This window comes from Phalaenopsis equestris, unplaced genomic scaffold, assembly GCF_001263595.1.
Source record: "Phalaenopsis equestris unplaced genomic scaffold, ASM126359v1 Scaffold000030, whole genome shotgun sequence".
Classification (NCBI taxonomy): Eukaryota; Viridiplantae; Streptophyta; class Magnoliopsida; order Asparagales; family Orchidaceae; genus Phalaenopsis; species Phalaenopsis equestris.
In genome coordinates, this window is record NW_018164472.1 from 1 (window position 1) to 19,844 (window position 19,844).

General features: G+C 36.1%; 2 protein-coding genes across 3 annotated transcripts; both read left to right on the forward strand.

Moving 5' to 3' along the window:
• Positions 1-4,531: 4,531 nt before the first annotated feature.
• Positions 4,532-6,955, forward strand: LOC110018688. Its single transcript, XM_020716088.1, has one exon. The coding sequence runs from the start codon at positions 4,771-4,773 to the stop codon at positions 6,631-6,633; it is 1,863 nt and encodes a 620-aa protein (XP_020571747.1). The 5' UTR covers positions 4,532-4,770; the 3' UTR covers positions 6,634-6,955.
• Positions 6,956-16,197: 9,242 nt separating this feature from the next.
• On the forward strand, positions 16,198-17,110 carry LOC110018698. Of its 2 annotated transcripts, XM_020716103.1 has the most exons (4): positions 16,198-16,245; positions 16,367-16,439; positions 16,529-16,675; positions 16,744-17,110. In XM_020716103.1, the coding sequence occupies exons 2-4, from the start codon at positions 16,428-16,430 to the stop codon at positions 17,086-17,088; spliced, it is 504 nt and encodes a 167-aa protein (XP_020571762.1). In that variant the 5' UTR covers positions 16,198-16,245; positions 16,367-16,427; the 3' UTR covers positions 17,089-17,110. The 2 variants fall into 2 exon arrangements, with proteins under 2 accessions (XP_020571762.1, XP_020571760.1); XM_020716101.1 differs by lacking the exon at positions 16,198-16,245 and having other exon boundaries at positions 16,340-16,439.
• The last annotated feature ends 2,734 nt before the right edge of the window (positions 17,111-19,844 follow it).

Consider the following 19,844-nt stretch of genomic DNA (forward strand, 5'->3'; position numbering starts at 1 on the left):
GTAAGGGTTCCTGCGGTGCACGTACCGAATAAAACCTCCCGAAACACAACTGATCAATTTATCATCGTTTTCATAAAATTATTTGGCACGCGATGGATACCCAGCTCAAGAAATGTTTCTTTGGATTTGTGTTTGATTTTGATCTACTTTTTTCATTATATATCTATCCTGAATTTTATTATTTTTATATAAGTTATAACATCTAAATATATTATTTTTTGTTCTATAACACACTAATAAAAAACACATGGTAAATATTCACTGCGTGTTATACCGTGAGTTATAACGCCGCCCACATGTTATACAACCGCCCTATAACACTCCCTAACTCGCGGTATAACACTTGGGGGATATTCACCGCGTGTTATATCCGGGTTATAACGCCACCCACGTGTTACACAGCCGTCCTATAACACGTGGGGTGGCGTTATAACCAATGATATAGCACACTGAGTATATTCTCAAGTGTATAACTGTGTTATTATGTATTATTAGTGTGTTATTTTGTGTTATTTGTGTGTTATTGGTGTATTATTAGTATGTTATTAGTTTGTTATTAATATGTTACAAAAAAAAAATTTATTTAGATATCATAACTTATATTTATTAATAACTTATATAAGAATTATAAAATTTAAGAAAGATGGAAAATTCCTTCAAAACCAAACACAAAAACCCGAAAAAAAGTTTCTTCCAAAAACCCTAGATGCATGCGTCGATGGCTGTGAAATATTTCTTCAGATGGCAAGAGAACAGTAGCGACTCCATCGAGTGCGAAATAATTTTATGAAAGCTGTCGGTAAATTGATCGGGTTGTATTTCCGGTTGGGTCGTGTGCGAAGTTTTATTTATTTTCCCTATTTTAGCTTGTGAGACCAGGATTCCACATGGCTTTCGTTAATTGGACTCTGCAGGCAATTGTACCTGCAGAGTCCTGAGGTAATATTTTCTCGTGGTTTAGGGGGGGTGAGAGAACAACGGGTAAAGCAGTAGAATGTGGTAGATTTGTTTTGTTATGCCCGGTTTACGTCGGCGATAACGCAGCGACGCAACATGTAGTCGTGATTTTATGGGGTTTAGGGTGGCGTTTTAAGTCCAACGTGGCTCTTTTTAAAACGTGGGCCAAGTCATTTTAAGGGTCTATTTGAGGCAGCCGCAGCTTATCCAGCTTATTTTGATAATATACTGATCAACAGCTGATCCGGATAAACTACTGGTTGTTTGGTTTGTTCGTTTGGAAAACAGTTGATTCAGAATAAATTATCATTCTGTCCTTGTTCTGGATAAGTTTTTTAGCTATTTGGTTTGTGCGGTTGGAAAATAACTGATTTGTAGTTTTTTGTAGATAAAATACCATTCAAACATTATAAATTTTAATTTTCAAAATTTTATTTTTAAATTAAGTGTAACATAAATTATAATAAAAAATTTACATTTTACACTAATTTTAAAATAAAATAATTAAAATTTGCATTATTAACAAAATTACATATCACCACACTTAAAATATATAAGCTAGATGAATCTTTTTTTCTATTGTGTCCTATCTAACAAATAAATTTTAATTTTAATATTTATATAAATTTACCTATATTTGAAAGTTGTGGTTTATTTTCAAAATGTTTGTTTTAATATTTTGTCATGCGATATATTTTTTTAATATTATAGGAACAATAAAATGTAGGTGAAACAAAGAAGCCTTTTCAGAGAGAAAGAGTAAGAAGAAAACAAACTCAAATAGAAGAAAATATGCAGGATGAGCTGAAGAAACCGAAGTGAAGAATTTCTTATAAACCTTATTTTATTACACAATTAGCACAAAGTATAGAATTTTTATTCTATATTTTAGTTGTTATTCATGAATAATCTCTTATATATATATATATATATATATATATATAATTTATATTTATTTATTTATTTATATTTATATAGATTTATTGCATGACAATTTTGTAATTTCATAACAGTACAAAATTTTGATACTCACTTCACTTAAAATAGAGTTCAAGACACCAAATTAAAATCAAAATACATATTGAAACTACAATTAGTAATAGGATTATAACATTCAATTTAAAATACAAAAGTAACATCTCGTGAGAACCGTTGCTCGGTTGGTGCATGATCAAACCCCGAGCAACATTCTGCGGTTCGGAAACACTCGAAGCACAAGTGATGGTCTCTAATTGTGACACCGTCGAACCCCGTGTAACGTTGTCCAATTGAAATAACATAGAATCTGAAGGGTTGTCTGCCCACCTGAAGAAACCGCAGTCCTCCGGTCCGTGTTTCCACCTCTGGCACTTATAGAACTGCTACCCACAGTTATGTTGTATGCGTGACGTGAGTAGCAATGACGGCATTTCGCAGAGGCACATCACTTGTCCGGACTTCCCTAAATACCTGGAGCTCATCGTCCCACAATTATTAAAAAGAGAATATATCAGTCAAAAAATGTAGGAAATCAAGAAAATCTACTTACCAATATATGGAGACAACGATTCTCGACAAAAAAATTTTGTGGTCATCCAAGCTGCTCCACAGTTGGCAAATTAAATACAAAAATTAATTTTATATAAAGAAGAACCAAACCCACTAAAATGTTATAACATCACTATGCCAAAGATTGCCAAATTAAATGCAAAACTTATTTTTTTACCAGAAATACCCTAGGGAAATAAAATGACTACAGGTTGGGTATTCATCCATCACCATAAAAAATCAAACCATAGTCGCTACAAGCCTACACCAAGCTAGAAAGGTGATCATCCAATTTCATATTCACTCCCATTCAGGCAACAAATTAAAAAAAGTGTGGCTAGCCAATTTCTCATAGTGCTTGAGCAACCTTCCAAAATGAAATGAATAAACAGTGAGATAACAAAACATATCACCAGGGATTGTGAATCCCATTCATTGTAAGTAATATACCATCATTTCATCACTACTCACAAAGAATATCATTGAAAGTAAGAAATACCAAAGTAAGATCAATTAGATGAAGTAATACGCTTGACTTGTGCTGCACCTGCTACCTTTTTTGTACTACAACATTGCTAAAGTAACACAACCTAAGTAGAACCATTGTGGGAAGGGGCCAACCATCTCACCAAGTAGGGAGTTGCTGAGCACAATGAATTATGTAGCCACAATTTCCCATAGGTCCGCAACTATTAAAAGGATGCATATGTGAAACAACATAAACCATAAGCAATGTGAAGAACCACAAATGGTCGTCTGATACAAAGGCATCACATCATTTATAAATCTAATATACTTTGATCCATATCTAATAAAATCTTAAGGAAAAATGAATAAAAGAAATAATCTACAGAAATGACACAACAGAAAGAATTAATAAATCAATCAACAATGTGAAGTATCTATATAGAAGTATCCCATAAGCAATGTGAAGTATCCATATAGGTGTATTATTTCCTAGCAATTGTTATACTGTAACACATCAATTAATAAAGAAGAACAAAGCCAATATTATCAATAATAGCAAACATCCATTATTAGTAACATTCACTTTAACTTCAGACTCCTTTATAAGTAATTGCAAAGCAAATGCCAACAACTCTTTAACATTCTGTAGCATCCAACATCTCAATGCTTTATTGCCATACATTTACCTCACGGAAAAGCTTAAAATGCATAGCTCATTGTCCATCATGTGGAGATGTTAGCAGGAATATAATAGTTAGCATTGCCACATCCAAACTTCAAACACATCAAGCTACTGAAAAGCCTATATACCTTTTTTCCTTTTAAAATTGAGTGTCTTAGAAAGTACACTCAATTTAATTTGCACAAATGCCCATATCCATTTCTTATAGAAAACAAAAATGATGTCCGCAGCAATAGTGACAGGTATACTAATCTTATATTGCAAACCCTAAACCCTGAACTACTAAAAGTGCGGAAGCAACGGTTGCCCAGAACAAAATTTTATGGCCGTCCTATCCGCTCCACGCTTAGTAGGCTATAAAGCTCATAATTAAAGCATACAAACTCTGATGCTCATCTTTAAAGTAACGGTTACCCTTGAAGAAGCAAAAAAGAGGTAGCTTCGATAAGACGAAGAAGTTGTTGAGCACTTCAAATTGCAACTCAGCTAAAAAAAAAAAAAAAACTTTAGAACCATGAAACCGGCATCAACCACAATGATAACTCAGCTCTAAGAGACTGCTGCAAAATTTTCATAACATCCATCTAAATCTACTTTAATTAAACCTTCCATAAGTTTATTCTAAACAACGAAAGATGCATCCAAAAAGGAACATGCATAATAAACTTCATGAACATTTAAACATGGAAATGCTAGCCTTCTTAAACTTCCCAATGCTTTATTATAAACATTCTTATTCCATGATAATTACATTTGGATGACACATTTTTATCCCTTTTGAGGAGCATTTTTTATATGATATAAATAGAATTTAAAAAATATAAAAATATTGATTTAACATGCAAATACTACGAATTGGGTGGCATGCATGTAAAAGCTCAAATGTCAAACCGCCTCGCTGCCGTAATAGAAGAAAGACAAATATCGATCATAACAAAAAAAGCCATCCTTTCTACCGCGGAACATTCGCCGAGAAGCCCTACGATCGTCTTCCTCCGCCAAACTCTCCTCCTCTCTTCGTCCGTAGGTTAAATTCCGGCAATCGCTACGATCGTCTTCCTCCTCCAAACCCTTGTCTCTCTTCGTCCGTAACTCAAATACCGGGAAGCAATCAGCAGTACAAGAGATCCGGCAAGATGATGGGCGATGGAGTCATGCAGATTTTAGCGAAGCCGATCCAGCTCGCCGACCAGGTAACGAAACTAGCCGACGATGCTCATTCATTCAGAACCGAGTGCCAGGAACTAAAGTCCAAGACCGAACGCCTCGCCGCTCTTCTCCGGCAAGCCGCGAGAGCGGAGCTCTACGAGCGTCCGGCTCGTCGGATCATGGATGACACTGAACTGGTCCTTGACAAAGCCCTCTCTCTCATCGCCAAATGCCGCGCCAACGGGATCATGAAAAGAATGTTCACCCTAATCCCCGCCGGCGCCTTCCGCAAGATGTTGATCGGTCTCGATAACTCCATCGGCGACGTATCTTGGCTCCTTAGGGGATCCGCCGCCGGCGATGAGGACGGCGATATGCACCTGGGTCTTCCCCCCATCGCTCAGAACGAACCGATCCTGTTCTTAATATGGGAGCAGATCGCAACCCTGCATACTGGTAACCTGGAAGCCCGCGCCGACGCTGCAGCCAGCCTTGTTTCACTTGCGCGAGACAACGAAAGGTTCGGGAGGCTTATTATTGAAGAAGATGGTGTCAGCCATCTTCTCCGCCTCGTGAAGGAGGGCCGGGTTGAGGGACAGGAGAACGCAGCTCGTGCTCTCGGTCTTCTCGGCCGGGATCCGGAGAGCGTGGAGCAGATGATTCTCGCCGGAGTTTGTTCTGTGTTCGCAAAGGTGCTTAAGGAGAGCCCTATGAGGGTTCAGGCCATGGTCGCATGGGCCGTCTCCGAGCTCGCCGCTAATCACCCGAAATGTCAGGATGTCTTCGCACAGAACAACGTCGTCCGCCTCCTCGTTGGCCATCTCGCCTTCGAGACAGTCGAAGAGCACTCCAAGTACACGATTCCTCCAAAAGTCACCTCAATTCACTCTGTCGTCATGGCTAATATCGCCGCCGATCCGTCCAAGGAGTCGTCGGAGCAAGCCCTAGTTCGCCATCCGATGGACAGCCAGGTCAGAAAGAACCAGATGCAGGGCGTCAAAGGAAACAGCTCCGACCATCATTCCCTCAATGTCCGGCATCCTCATACCCCCCTCACTGGGTCCAATACCAGGGGGAGAGAATTCGAGGGCCCGGGGACCAAATCGTACATGAAAGCCATGGCCGCCCGAGCATTATGGCACCTTGCTAGGGGAAATTCTGCCATCTGTAAAATCATAACCGAATCAAAAGCCCTTCTCTGCTTCGCCGTTCTTCTCGAGAAGGGGGAAGATGATGTACGATACAATTCCGCCATGGCTCTCATGGAAATCGCCCGCGTGGCTGAAGGGGATGCTGTTCTCCGCCATTCCGCCTTCAAACCCACCTCCCCCACCGCTCGTTCCATCGTCGACCAGCTGCTCCGCGTCATCGAGAAGGCGGAATACGATGACCTTCTAGTGCCCTGCATCACCGCCATTGGTTGCTTGTCGAGAACATTCAGAGCCACCGAGAAACGCATCATCGGGCCACTAGTGAGGCTGCTGGACGAGAAAGAAGGTGTTGTGATGCGCGAAGCAGCCATTGCTCTCGCCAAGTTTGCCTGCACTGATAATTACCTCCACGTCGACCATTCCAAAGCCATTATTAATGCTGGAGGAGTCAAGCACCTCGTCCAACTCGTCTATTTTGGTGAACAGATGGTGCAGACTGCAGCTCTCGTGCTGCTGAGCTACATTGCTCTCCATGTTCCCGAAAGCGAGGAGCTGGCCATGGAGGAGGTCCTCACCGTGCTGGAATGGGCTTCGAAACAGTGTTCTGCAATTCAAGATCCGGAATTGGAGCTTATTTTACCAGAGGCTAAGGGAAGGTTGGAACTTTATCAATCTAGAACTTCTAGAGGTTACCATTGATTGATTTCAGTTGTGGGTTGTGGAAGCAGAAATCATTTGGTACTGATTAAGAAGATAAAGGTATTGTGAACTTAATCAATCAGGAGTTGATATATGATTATTGTGTATAATTACTTGTGGACTCCCAATTGATTGAACGCATATTTAATTTGAAGATTTACATCCATTCACTCAATTCCTATAAATTTGCATATCCAATACCCCAAACTTTAATTTTTATACAGACATCACCTTTAACCAAAGATGTATTTCAAACTTTGTAAAGTTGATATTTTTGTTGTGATATGGGAAGATTTGAGCAGTATGAATGTAAAAAAAAGTAATGTTCTGGTGTTGGATATGTAAATACACAAGAATTGTGTGGGATGCATGTAAATGCCCCCATTAATTTCTGTATTTTTTTTTTATTCCAGTCTCGTCTCATCTTTTGTCTTCCTCAGGGAAGATCAAGTAGGAGAATTTTGGTATCTACCAATGAAAATGTAATTGAAATGGATTCAAAATTTTAAATTTCTTTTCAGATGAATGTAATATTTTAATTTCTTAGTTATATCGAAATAAAATTTAAAATGTTAAGTTCATCCTCAATCAAATGATCATGTTATCATCACTAAATTTTATTCTAGGAGGAAGACTTTAAGATGAGAAGATAATGAAGAACTTTGATGCAGCCAGTGTTCTTGATTTCAATTTATGAATTGTTATTGGTCCTAACTAGCAGTCTTATTAGCTATAAGTAATACTTTCTGTTTGTGCTCTTTAATATTTTTGTGGCCCTGAAGCATGATTCATATGCAAGACTTCGATTTGTTAATGATATGCGGGTGTTGATGTTAACTAATAATTACTAAAAAATATTTAAATTAAATTTTTTTGTTCATTGTGACCTCAAAATATACCAACAATAGGACAAATATATTTCTGAATAGGAAATGTAAAACCTATTGGATGAAGATATCTTGTGAAGCACACTTATGATTCTCATCATTTTCGATCTTAGTACACATCTCTAAATTGTTAACAAGCTGTTTTATGCTACTGTTATAGTAAACAAAGCTCAATCTACAATAGCATTATATTCTTTATTTATTGATAAAAACAGGTATTTTACTGTCCTGCACATATTTATTTGGAAAATTTACTTAACACTTATTTCCTATTTAATTACATATCGAAACCTAAATATCTATTTCTTACATATATGCCACCTTACCTATGAATGAAAAGGTGTATTTCACTTTTTAAAAGTTAAAATAGTGATATTTATGATGTCAAATGAATGATTTGGGCAGAGTTAATGTAAATAATTAAAATTTAGGGGTTAGATATGTAAATGCATTTGAATTGGGTGGTATGTATGTCAAATTTCCCATTTATTTTAATGTTCCCATGTCATTCGAAGATCATGATCAGTAATGCTCATTCTATTTTATGGACTCCTTTAGCGCTATTGTTTCCTTATAAATACACGTTTATCTCTATTTTCTGCTCACTATGAATGAAAATAAGAACTTAACTATCAATTGAAAGTAAAAGGCAAGAAATTTCCAATGCTGAACTCAAAGTTCACCATTAGGGTGAGAATGCCATAGATAGTAGTGTGCTGGATATTGAAAGGGCATCTTTATAAAAGACGAAGGAGATGATGGTGAGAACATCGTTCTTTCAACGATTTCCTTGGTGAAATTGCTTCAATCAATCTAGGATATCACAAGCAATCATTGTCCTCTCTTGGCACAAGAGACACACCCTCATTACCATTTGAGATATATTGAAAGATCAGCGTCTGAGGTATATACCCGAAAACCATTGTTTACTTTGAAGCTATGTTCTTTTCGCCACTATTGAATTCACCTTCTTGTCATCCCTAGAAGTTGATGCCCTCCCTCAGTCAGCCATCTTCATTATTTCCATTTGAGACATTTCCAAGACATCCTAATTTTTGTGCACCCACATTGCACCGTAGACACCTTGGTTGAAGCCCTCGTTGCTGATGTTTTTTGTGGTATGACTAGTAGAGTGTGAAGGATAAATGGGGATAGCAGTAGGGATAGATCTTATGGATGTTGGGAAAGAAGGGGGTAGATATGGATGTTGGGAAGGTGGAATCTTTCCTTGAAGGGTTGGGTGTCAGGGATGTGACTTGGAAATATTATGACACTGGGACAGATAACGACATTGGCGGGAAAACTGTTTTTGAGGAGGTAGGGGAGTTTGGATTTATAGTGTGGAAAGAGGGTGTTACCAGCTGGGCTGGTGTTATGGGAAGGTGTTTGGAGGGATGATGGCTAAATTCAGATTTATTCTGGGACAAGTGGTGTTACTGTAACAGGGGAGATTAATGTGATGTGAAGGTCTGGTGTCTAGGAAGTTTGTGATTGTAGAATTTTGAATTACTCTTGAGAGTATTTGAAGCTATTGTTGGCCAAAATTATTAAAAAGATAAAAAAAATAATGAAGCTGCCATTTTGAATCAGCAGGTTCTCATATCTTGATTAAAATAATTTTAACAGTCTATTTTTCTCTTTTGGACTACCATCATTCCTGCCCCTTATGTGATATATTTAATAATGATTTATATTTGATTCACCTTCTAAGAATCAAATCTGGCAAGTGTGTAGCGCAATGCATTATGCTTCTATGGAATCCTTTGTTTTATCAGTTGCATCTGTGTTGGCCTTGATTTAATTCTGGATCTATATTAATGTTGTATTTTGTTCTCCTTGAAAGGCGATTCAGTGGTTTTTTCCTTCGTTTACATGTTGATCTTAAATGTCGGGGCATTTTAAAATTAGTTATGTTTAGATGCAATTGATAGTGCAGTCTCTCAGAAGTTTGGTGTTTTCATGCATGCCGCATTACGCCACAAATGTTTCTACTATATATATCAAGTGATGATGTGTTACATATTTATACCTAATTACTGACATCATAAATGATGGTATACGGTTCACATGTTCTTTTACGGGGCCCTAAGAATGCTAGGGAAGCTGTTAAACACTTTGGACCTGCACCTGGATGCATATCAACCTCAGTAAGCTGGATGCCCTCGTACTGAAATGAATCGGCGAGCTGCTTGGAATCGGGGTCTGAAGCTGGAGTATCTGTACAATGATGATTCAGATGTCCGGCTTCCTCCTCTTCGGATTCGAACGGGAAATTAGGTTTTGATGTTATCAAATTGGATAGAGGCCTCTTCTTTCCACTGTTGTCCTTCTTCTTCCTCACGATCTTCATCCCGCTCTCTCCTCTTCACTTTAGGTCCGGACAGTCAGCGGTGGAGCTCATTTTCGTCACCTAAATGCATATTTCCGTAGCACCCCTCCCAGGGAGAAAATTTTGCGTACGGAAGACTTAGGCCCCTTTGGGGCAGCTTATACGCCTTGCTGTTTGGAAAGGCGTTCCGGGGCATTACCAAAATGACGACAAGCATCGCATGCGGGGGTCTATGTGCGTTTGGAAAGGCGTTCGGGGGCACCAACCAGAAAAAGATGGAATTTCTCGTGTCCTTGTGAGATTGCTCTCTCGCTCTCCCTCGCCCTCTCTTTTCCCGATTTTTTTCTTCGTAAACATCGTACATCGATTCTCGATCGTTCCTATGGTGAGATCTATGTGCCGCTATGCTTTCTGGTTGGTTTTATGACTCGATCTTCTCTGGTTTGTTTTATGGCTCAATTCGATTGTCTTAAATTTTTTTGCAAGATTCGGTTTTCTTGAGGATGTCTTTGCTTGATTATTTGGGAATGCATTGGATCTATGTTCCAGTGCACTTGCGATTTTTTTTTTCTAGTAATATCTTAAGAATGACAGATAAGCAAATCCCTTGAATGCATTAGATATGTGTTCCACTGCACCTGTTATATTGTTCTTCATGTTCCTATGTTAAAACTTTGGTTCGAAATGTTGGAATGGGCTTCAATGCGTTATGGGGTCATTTGGAAAGTTTCTTCCTGTTGTTGTGTTGTTGTGTTGTTGTTAGTAGCGAGGAGTTTTGGAATGCATAGGGTCTATTTTTGATTGCAACAGATGGAAATATTTTGAATTCTCGTTATCTGCGAAGAAGAAACAATACTTGCAACTTCAATTTGCAATGCAAATACTAATGACTGTTAGCATATAATGATGAATTTATTGGGGGATTTATTTGCAACGCATTTACATACATTCCACTTTTTAGTTGGAGGATATATCATGGGGCATTTGTTTGAATGTTGCTAAGTTGTATAATGAGAAATTTATATGCAATGCATTTACATACATTCCACTCTTTAGTTAGCAATGAATTCTCTCGTTTTCATTGTTTTCATTTCTGTGTTGATGGGGTTTAGGGGCTTCCTTTGATGCTGAGGGTAGAGGTGAGATAAAATGCTTATATTTTAGAACTATGAGTTATATTGGTCTTTAGAGCTTCGGTTTGCTTTGGTCTTTTATGTAAACACTTATTATGGAGATTATGATGACCGTAGATATGAGCATCTCAGATAATGGAAATACATATTAATTCGACAATTATGAGAAGGTTTATATCAAATATGATGTGTATTGCTTTATTGTCACACCATTTGTATCAAATATAAGATGTGTATTGAGAATTATAGCTGTGTATATGAAAGACGTCTATTGCGTTATTGTTACACATGTACTTTAGTTGCAGTGCTCTCTATTGAAAATCATAGCTATGTAACCTTACACAATTGCATAATAAAACATATTTGATGTCTTACTGTGGATGTAAGTCTTTGACCGAACCACATAATTCCTTTGTGTTATTTTTTTTCTTTTATGAGCAAATTTCGACACTATTGTTGGTTCATTTGGAGAATTTTATGTAACTTCAGTTGAATCTGTTGTGGATGTATGTTCATTTTGGGGATGTAGGTTTTTTCTTTTTTAAGATCTCTGTCTTTCATCTCTTTTTGGTGCATTTGGATAATTTTCTTATGCATGTTGAGTTACAAAATGAATTTTTTTATACAATATGAAATTCTTCATATAGTTCCACAATGACTAAGACAAATGAAAGTGGTCCCTCAGCAATGTGAGATAAGAAAGTTACAAATATTTTCTGCAACATCTGCATCACTGAGATTGAGATCAGGAATAGGCCACCAACCACCTATTTCAACAGAATATAGCTAAAATGTTTAAAGAACTGACTGGAAGATATTATGACAGACTGAAGTTTAAAAATAAATGGAATCAATAAAAGAGATTATGACAGCTCTACGTATATAATTAGAGGTTATATTCATTATATCTGCATTATATCATCTGTAACCTCCATATAACCTACCTGTAACCTACCTTACAAATAAGTTCTGCGCTTCTGTTTTCACATACCTGTAGATTGCATGTAGGTTACATGGAAGTTACATAGAGGTTACAGGGGATATAACGCGAATATGATGCTGATATAACTCGAAAATAACCTTCATTATGTATGCAGCACTGCGTACATCTTATGCACGCAAATTTTTTCCCCTCCCAAGACTGACAACATACCTCCGAAAAAAAAAATAATTTGTTGGTAGTATTATTATGGTGGTATGCTGATGATTTGTTGGTGGTATTATGGTGATATTAGTGATATTATTGTGATATTTTAGTGGCATTCTGGTGGTATCTTGGTGTTAATTCTGGTGGTATTCTATTTTCATGATTGTTGTTTTTTTGCTGATATTATAATGATATTTTTCAATTTATTTGACTGAAAAAAAAACTTTGTTATGCTAGATTTTCGCCACTAATGTCTACTATGTAATAATCTTGAAGTATCATGAACATAAGAGTATTGACATGCATATGCAGACCCTCGGTTGTTAGATCTGTTCGTGATGCAGTATTTGGTCAACTTAATGAGGAAACTAAAACTATTCTGAAAGATATTCATTTTATTCAATTCTTGCACATGCCATCTTACCAACAAGAAAATTCATCATCTCTTTAAATTTTGAAAATTTGGGACACTGACTAGAAGGTTTTTAGATTAGGTGGCAAGACCTTAAGCTTCAATTCAAACAATGTGACACTGCTAATTGGCATGCCTAATCGTGTTGAAACAGTTCACTGGGATAAATTTTCCATAGCAACTATAAATTTCACTAAAATTAAGAATGACTTGCTGATAGTTGTTTCAGAACAATGTTCAGTACCATTTGTAGAGTTGTATATAAAGTTTTTGTTGGCAAAATTATTTATTCCCTAGAGCAAGTACAATGTCCTGAGTGGCTTGCATAGTTTTGAGGATAATGCAGATAATTTATCTTCCTTCAACTGGCCAACAATTATTTGTAGTTTTATGGCTGAGCAAATTGATGTCATTGTTTGAAAAATAAGGCAGAATCAGACCCTTTCAGACCCTTGGATACAAGAATGGCTTTGTTTTCTTGTCAGTGGTTAATTTGACTGACAATAACAACAATCTTTTCACTTTTTTCAGGCAAGTGACCTAATGAATTTTACTTTTTGACAATTTTGATTTTATGAGCACAAATCCATTCTTACTCCAGCGTCACCTGAAGCAAGACCTCAAATGCTTAGGTGGTCTAAAATGAGGTCACATAGTACGAAGATGGTGGATATTATTTTCTCAGGACTAGCATCAGACAAGCAACAGAAATTTGGACCATTTCTAAAAAAAAAAAACATTTGGGTGATATTATATTTGCCTACATCACCGGATAATTTATTGTTTTGTTTGTTGTGTCTCTTTGATTCTTTATTGATCTAACTAGTGAAGGTCAATTACTTTTTCTCTAATAACCCACAAGTTAGGGAGCCCAACATCTAGCCCTTTGACAGATGAGTTTAACATCTCTAGTGGATACACATCCCTTGCACTGTCAGCTGCAGAGAATACTGCACCATATACTCCTCACACTCCATTTCAGCCCCCATCCCAACTCCAAATCCAGTTAAACATTAATCAGGAATAGAAATTGATGAACTTCTTCGATTACTTATAGGCCATAATAACTGAATAAATGAGTCGCAAAATAAAATTAACCAACTAGAAAAAAATATTGTCAAATATAGAGAGAAAGCATAAAAGAAAACCATTATACAAATCTTAGTTGAGCAGTATGGTCTGGTGAGTAAAATCAAGACAAAACCAAAAGAAGAGGAAATTGGAAATCTCTTACACAAAATTTCCAATTGAGGATAGCAAAACTAAGGTCACCATAGCCAATCTAGAATATATTAAAGTTGAAGATGATACTAGGGAGGCATCAAAGACACCTAAATATACTTCGATTGAGGAAGAGAAGAAAGAGGAACCAAATGGAGCTGAATTTTTTGGACTCAAGGAGGCGAACAAGGTTCCTATTAAGAGGGAGACAGCTTGCATAATATTTGTTGATGACTACCCAAATAAAGTATATAAATTTTAAAATTTACTATTACATTACATTATATTCTAAAGTACCTTTTGTATTTTGAACATTAAGCATCAACAATCAAAGTCATTTAGAGAGATGAGAAAGAGGGTGGACTCCATCTAAAGTATGGGTCGAGAATGAAGAGCCAAAAAGTCCCCCTTACAAGTATTGAATCCCTTATTTATAGAAGATAGATAAATACTAAGATACAAACATCTCTACCCCTATTTTAATGAGAGTGTTACAAGATATTATGGTATTTTAATATTTGCAACAGCTTTTGGCATATTTTGATATCTGAGGATTCTTCACCTGACAGATTCCTCTTTCAATCAGTTAAGATGGCGTCGATTAGCCACTTCACTTAGATGTTGGACGACTATTGTAGTTGGAAGATGTTGGAGCATAAACACCATAGTCGATTGGATTTGGGTGGTTGGCCAAGACTGGTCGGTTAGGTGGTTGGCCAAGACTGGTCGGTTAGGTGGTCCTAGGTGGTCGGGCGGTTACCTGAGACACGACAACTAACCATAGATGGCTTGTCAGTTAGTCTTAGTCCTAGGTTGGCCGACTGATTGCCATAGATGGCCAGCTGGCCCTTTGTCGACGACTGATTAAGATGACTGATCGACTGGAAAATTAAGCTCTGGTTAGTTGGTTGAAACTTTACAGGTCTTCACATTTTTTGTCATACATGATTGTCTGTTTTGAGTCGGTCATGTGTTTTTTTGGTCGGTCAACCTCAGGCTGTCCACCTGGCCTTGAGTTTCCCGACCAAACATTATCATTTGATCTGATTTGTCGGGTAGCTTAATGTTCTAATATTATCAAATGATCATAATTGAATATTAAAATGTCTTTTATATTGACTAAACATATTTAACTAACATGCATTTATTTTTCTTTCGTTATTTTATTATAGTTTAAAAATATGAGTATTCATTGATTATTGATAAAGTTCATTTATTTTTAATTAACTTTTCAAGTTTAAATTTTTGATTAAAAGATGATTCAAAGAAAAGAAAATATGTATAAATGACAAGACAAAAAGGAAAAAAAATAAATTCATAAATGTAATTGTTTAATTTCTTTTTTGTAGTGACTCTTTCAATTATTTTAAGATCATTAATTGTTAAACTTAGAAGATGAATATACAATATTTAAAGCAGGCCAGTCGACATAAGATAATTTCCATAGAAAAGAATATGTCTTACTCAAAATCGGTACCAAGAAAATATATCATATCTTATTTTAGGTTTCTTTACAAAAATTATTTATATAAGTGAGATGGATATGGATTAGAAATATTGATGCTTAGTGGCTCTTACCTTTCTAAGTAATGTTTTTGGACTATTTTAAATTTTTAAAGTAATGTCTGTGTCATCATACCATCGGTTTCCCATTGATAATTCCAAACACTTGAGACGGTCGCAACACCGACCGAGTGTGAGTCCTAAACTTGAGCCATAAGGACATGGTGCTTTTCCTACCTAATTTGTTAAAACTTGTGGAGTTGAGAATCTTCTTTTTGGCTTACATAAATTGAGAATGATTGCCAAGTATTACGTCCGGAGTCCAACAAATAATGGTTAGTGGGCCTCACTGTAATATTTTTAAAAGATGTAGGGCCAAATTGCAACCAATACAAAAATATTTCTCTCAAATAAACCCGTATATTTTGCTATTTATATAAGCATAGAATTGGACCACCCAAATGCTGTTCAAAATCATAAAAACAACCCAGCAGGCGCTTGCTTTTACTCAGAAGGAAAGAAAAAGAAAAGCCAATGCTACTGCTAGTGCTATCCTTTATCGGACCCTTCCATTCTTCGCCATCATTAGACAAGCAAGGGACCGCAGTACCAATAGCCAGCTATCACTCTTTTCATCTTTTCACCATATAAACAGGCTCATGCCTTCGTTGCTCCTGTCCTATCCTTATCCCTCTCAGAGCATTCTAAATAGTTTGTGCCATAGTTGTAATTTTTTTTTCTGGAAGACATTCCCCTGTAACCTCTTGAGCAAAATTGATATTAATGCTAAAATATCATTTAGGCGGGTAGCATATTGTTTTCTGGTCCAAATTCTAAACATTGACCGCTATAATCACTTATATCAGCACCCATATGTCAGTATCGGATGCTCACTGTTGCAGCCTGCTTATCATCATGAAAATTCAGACAGGACATTGAAATAAGGAAGGAGAGTCACAAGGACTTGCACAACATTTAATGTACTCACTTTCTCTCTCGTCTTCTTCCTTTTCCTTTCCCCTTTTTCTCTTTAAGATGACTGGTTTCCTCTCCCCTGTCTAATGATTTCTTTTCCTTCCTCCTCTTTTGCTGATGATTAAGAGGAAATGTGGAATGCTTAAATATTGCTGAATTCGATTCATGACCAGTAAAGCTCAGTCAAATGGATCAACAGGTGATGAATACTTTAAAAAATCTCTTAGTAGTTTGTAAGAAAATTTCATCAATTTGTGTGATTTGGTGATAAATATTGCAATATTGCAGGAGGGGTGGCCTCTTGGTCTTCAGCCTCTGAGTTTGAGGCTTGGCCTGATAAGAAACTTTGATTTTCTTGACTCCGTGTCCTTCAGCTCCGCAAGCACTGGCTCCCCAACATCAACTTCACTCACTTCATCAGATTCTGCCTCAGAGGTCAGAGAAACTAAACGAGCCATTAGAAAAAAATCACATAAATTTCATGTCATTTTTATACTTTGCAGTCATTTGGATCTCTATCCCAGGAGAGAAACGTTGCGCTTGGAAGCTTGATGGGACTCGGAGGAAGCTCATTGGAAGCGATGAGAAGATCGGGAAGGAGGGGCAGAAGACATGTAAGTCTGACAGAGAGGAAAGGGAAGAGCAGGGCTTGGTTTTCGCTCTGTGGTAAGCCGAAGATAGAGTCCGAGAAAGGAGATGGTTCTGCTTCTCTTGGCCAGTTTCTTGAGATTGAAAGGAAAGCTTGCGATTTTCATGGATTGCAGAGAATTCAGTCTGGTCTTTGCCATGCTAACGGTCATGTGCTGCCACTCATATTTGAATGCATTGGAGGACAAGTTAGCCGTTGAGATATTATATTGACCAATTCGGTTTTCATTGTATTATTATTATTATTTTTTTTTAATTCTCAATCAAATATCAAAATTTATGGCAAAACATCAATCCATATTTTTCATTTTTAACAAACTCTAATCATGGCTAGTAAGAGAGCTACTAAAAGCATGATGTTCAAATTGCATGATTTTATTCTGACAAATATTTTGAACATTAGAAGGCAATCAAATGACAATGGCAAGGATCTCTAAATAGTTCAAACTTTGTTGAATGAGAGTTTTGAGGAAGATTTTTATTTAAATTTAAACTTTTATGTGTAAGACTTCAAATTTCGAAGCATCATGGGGTCTTGATTTAAGGAGAGTGAAGGCTAGATCTTTCTCCTAATCAAAAGCCATCATTGATAAGCCCTTCATTCTTGTCTTTCTCCTTCAATAGTTAGCTTTTTTTCAATCGCTTCCTTCTCTTCTTTTTTTTTTTCTTATTTTTCTTCGCTATTGACTTCCTCCCCTTCATTTTCATTATTATTATAGCAAACTCATTCCATCTTCTCTACTTAAGTGGTTGACAAAGAATTAGCTAATTTTGTAGTGGATTAATCCTTATCATTGTTTATTATTTAGTTTAATTTTAGTTAAAGCTTAAACATTTATGTTTTCATATAATTGAATTAAAAGAAAATATGATTTGTTTTATGATTATAACTTATTTTTAGAATGCTAATTATTGTGTGCCAAAAAAAATTGCAGAAGTAGAGTGATGATTTAACGTCTTAGTATTATATGAAGATCTTGCACACACAAAAAAAAAAAGTTGTAGGAAAAGACATCATAATTTTTATGCAAAAAAATCCTGTAAGAAAAAAAAATCATGGGGTCTAACCTAGTTAAAACAATCTATTTTATAATTATAAGTACACATGTTCATTCTTCTCATATATTAGAGAAGATGAAGTTATAAAGCTAATAATCATAAATGTATAATAGTAGTTTAGTTATAATAGTCATAATTAGACGATTAAAAATATTGTTATTGGCTATAATAGTAAAAGTTATCCAGAAATGTCAAAATTGATAGCTATAAAGCCATAGTCGGTCATAAATGTTGCAGTCGATCGTTCCAATAGTAATCTTTGGCCATAGAGGTCTTCAATGGAACTTGTAATGATGTTAGATAGCCACAACAATCTTAGTTTATTGTTGTATTTGGCTATAACCGTTAGTTGCAATAGCGGTTGTTGGCCACAAAGGTCGTAGTTAGAACATGTAACCGAAGTAGTTGATTACAAAAGCCATAGTTGATTGCTATGAAGGGGGTAATTAGTCATAAAAGCTACAATTGATTGCTGCAATAGCCGAATTACTTGGCCACAAAGATCATTACTGGAAGCTGTAAAAATAGTAGTGGCTATAAATATTGTAGTTAGTTGATACAAGACAATATTTGGTAATAAATATTGTAGTTGGTTGTGATAGTGATAGTTGGCCACAGATGCTATAGTCGGAAGCTGTAACACTAGTAGTTAATCACAAAAAAACGTAGTTGGTTACTGCAAAAACAACAATAGTTGGTCATAAAAGTTTTAGTTGGTGGTTACAATATCAACAATTAACCATAAAAGCCATACTTTGGCTTCAACTGTTGCAGACATAAGTCACTAGAGGTTGCTGGTTCGCGGTGGTAGACGATGATAGCCAGTGATGATCAATAGTAATAACTGATATTGGTTGGCAGTAGTTTGTCACTACGAAGACCGATGGTTATCATCAGGTCTTCTCTCTATAATAAGATATACAATTTTCCATCTCTTTCTCCTCTTTTTATCCCCTCCTACCCTCCTTAAGTGAAGAGAGACCCTTAAGTGAAGAGAGACTGTTTATTTATAAGTTTTTGGGGAGGGCATTTCAATCCTTTGGTACATAACTTCTTTAACTACTCAATTGAACAATCCACATTGATACCCCTCAATAATAAATAGGTTTTTCTTAATGATTTGAGTGCCTTAATGATCTAAGAATTTAGTAATCATAGGATCGTTGGATTTTTCTCATCAAGATGCTCGATTTGATTATAAATATGTTAAATTTCAAGTTTATTTGATCATTTGATTGACAATCCAAAGCCTCCAAATGTGTTTTAATTGCTTAATATGGGCTTGATTGAACTCAAATTGAACCAATTTTAGTATTATTAGGTTTGTCTTATTGAGACAGTAGGTAAAACTATAAATTTTATGAAATAGAATCCCGTAAGATCTCGAATTTGAATTTGAAAGATTTCTTATAAAAAAATGCATTGAGAATCATGTTTGGTAAAAATTTATTAATGACACATCAATTGCCTTCTAATTTTTGGGTGATGTTGAAGCAGGTAACTTTGAAAAACATAATTTTATAAGTTTCAAAAATTAATATTTTGACAATATTTGAGTTGCCATAAGTGCTTCATGGTGTTTTTTGATTGTCATCATTTTCACTATTGATGATAACTAATACAGACAAGTGTGGCGAAGCACAGTGATACACATAAGTATATTTGTCATCCAAATAACATTCAAAATTAAGTTTATGTATCAATCTCATAAGAAACAAGTGAAGTCTCAAAATCTAGAAAAAGTTCTAGTGTATTGCTTTTGAATCTAGCCCAAAGATTTAAAATCAGTTGATTTTAAAGTTTATATACCTAATTTTATAAAAAAAACCCTAGTATACGTTAACTAAGTGAAAGTTTTGTGAGGTTCTCTATCCTAAAAAACATCCTTCCCTTCCCG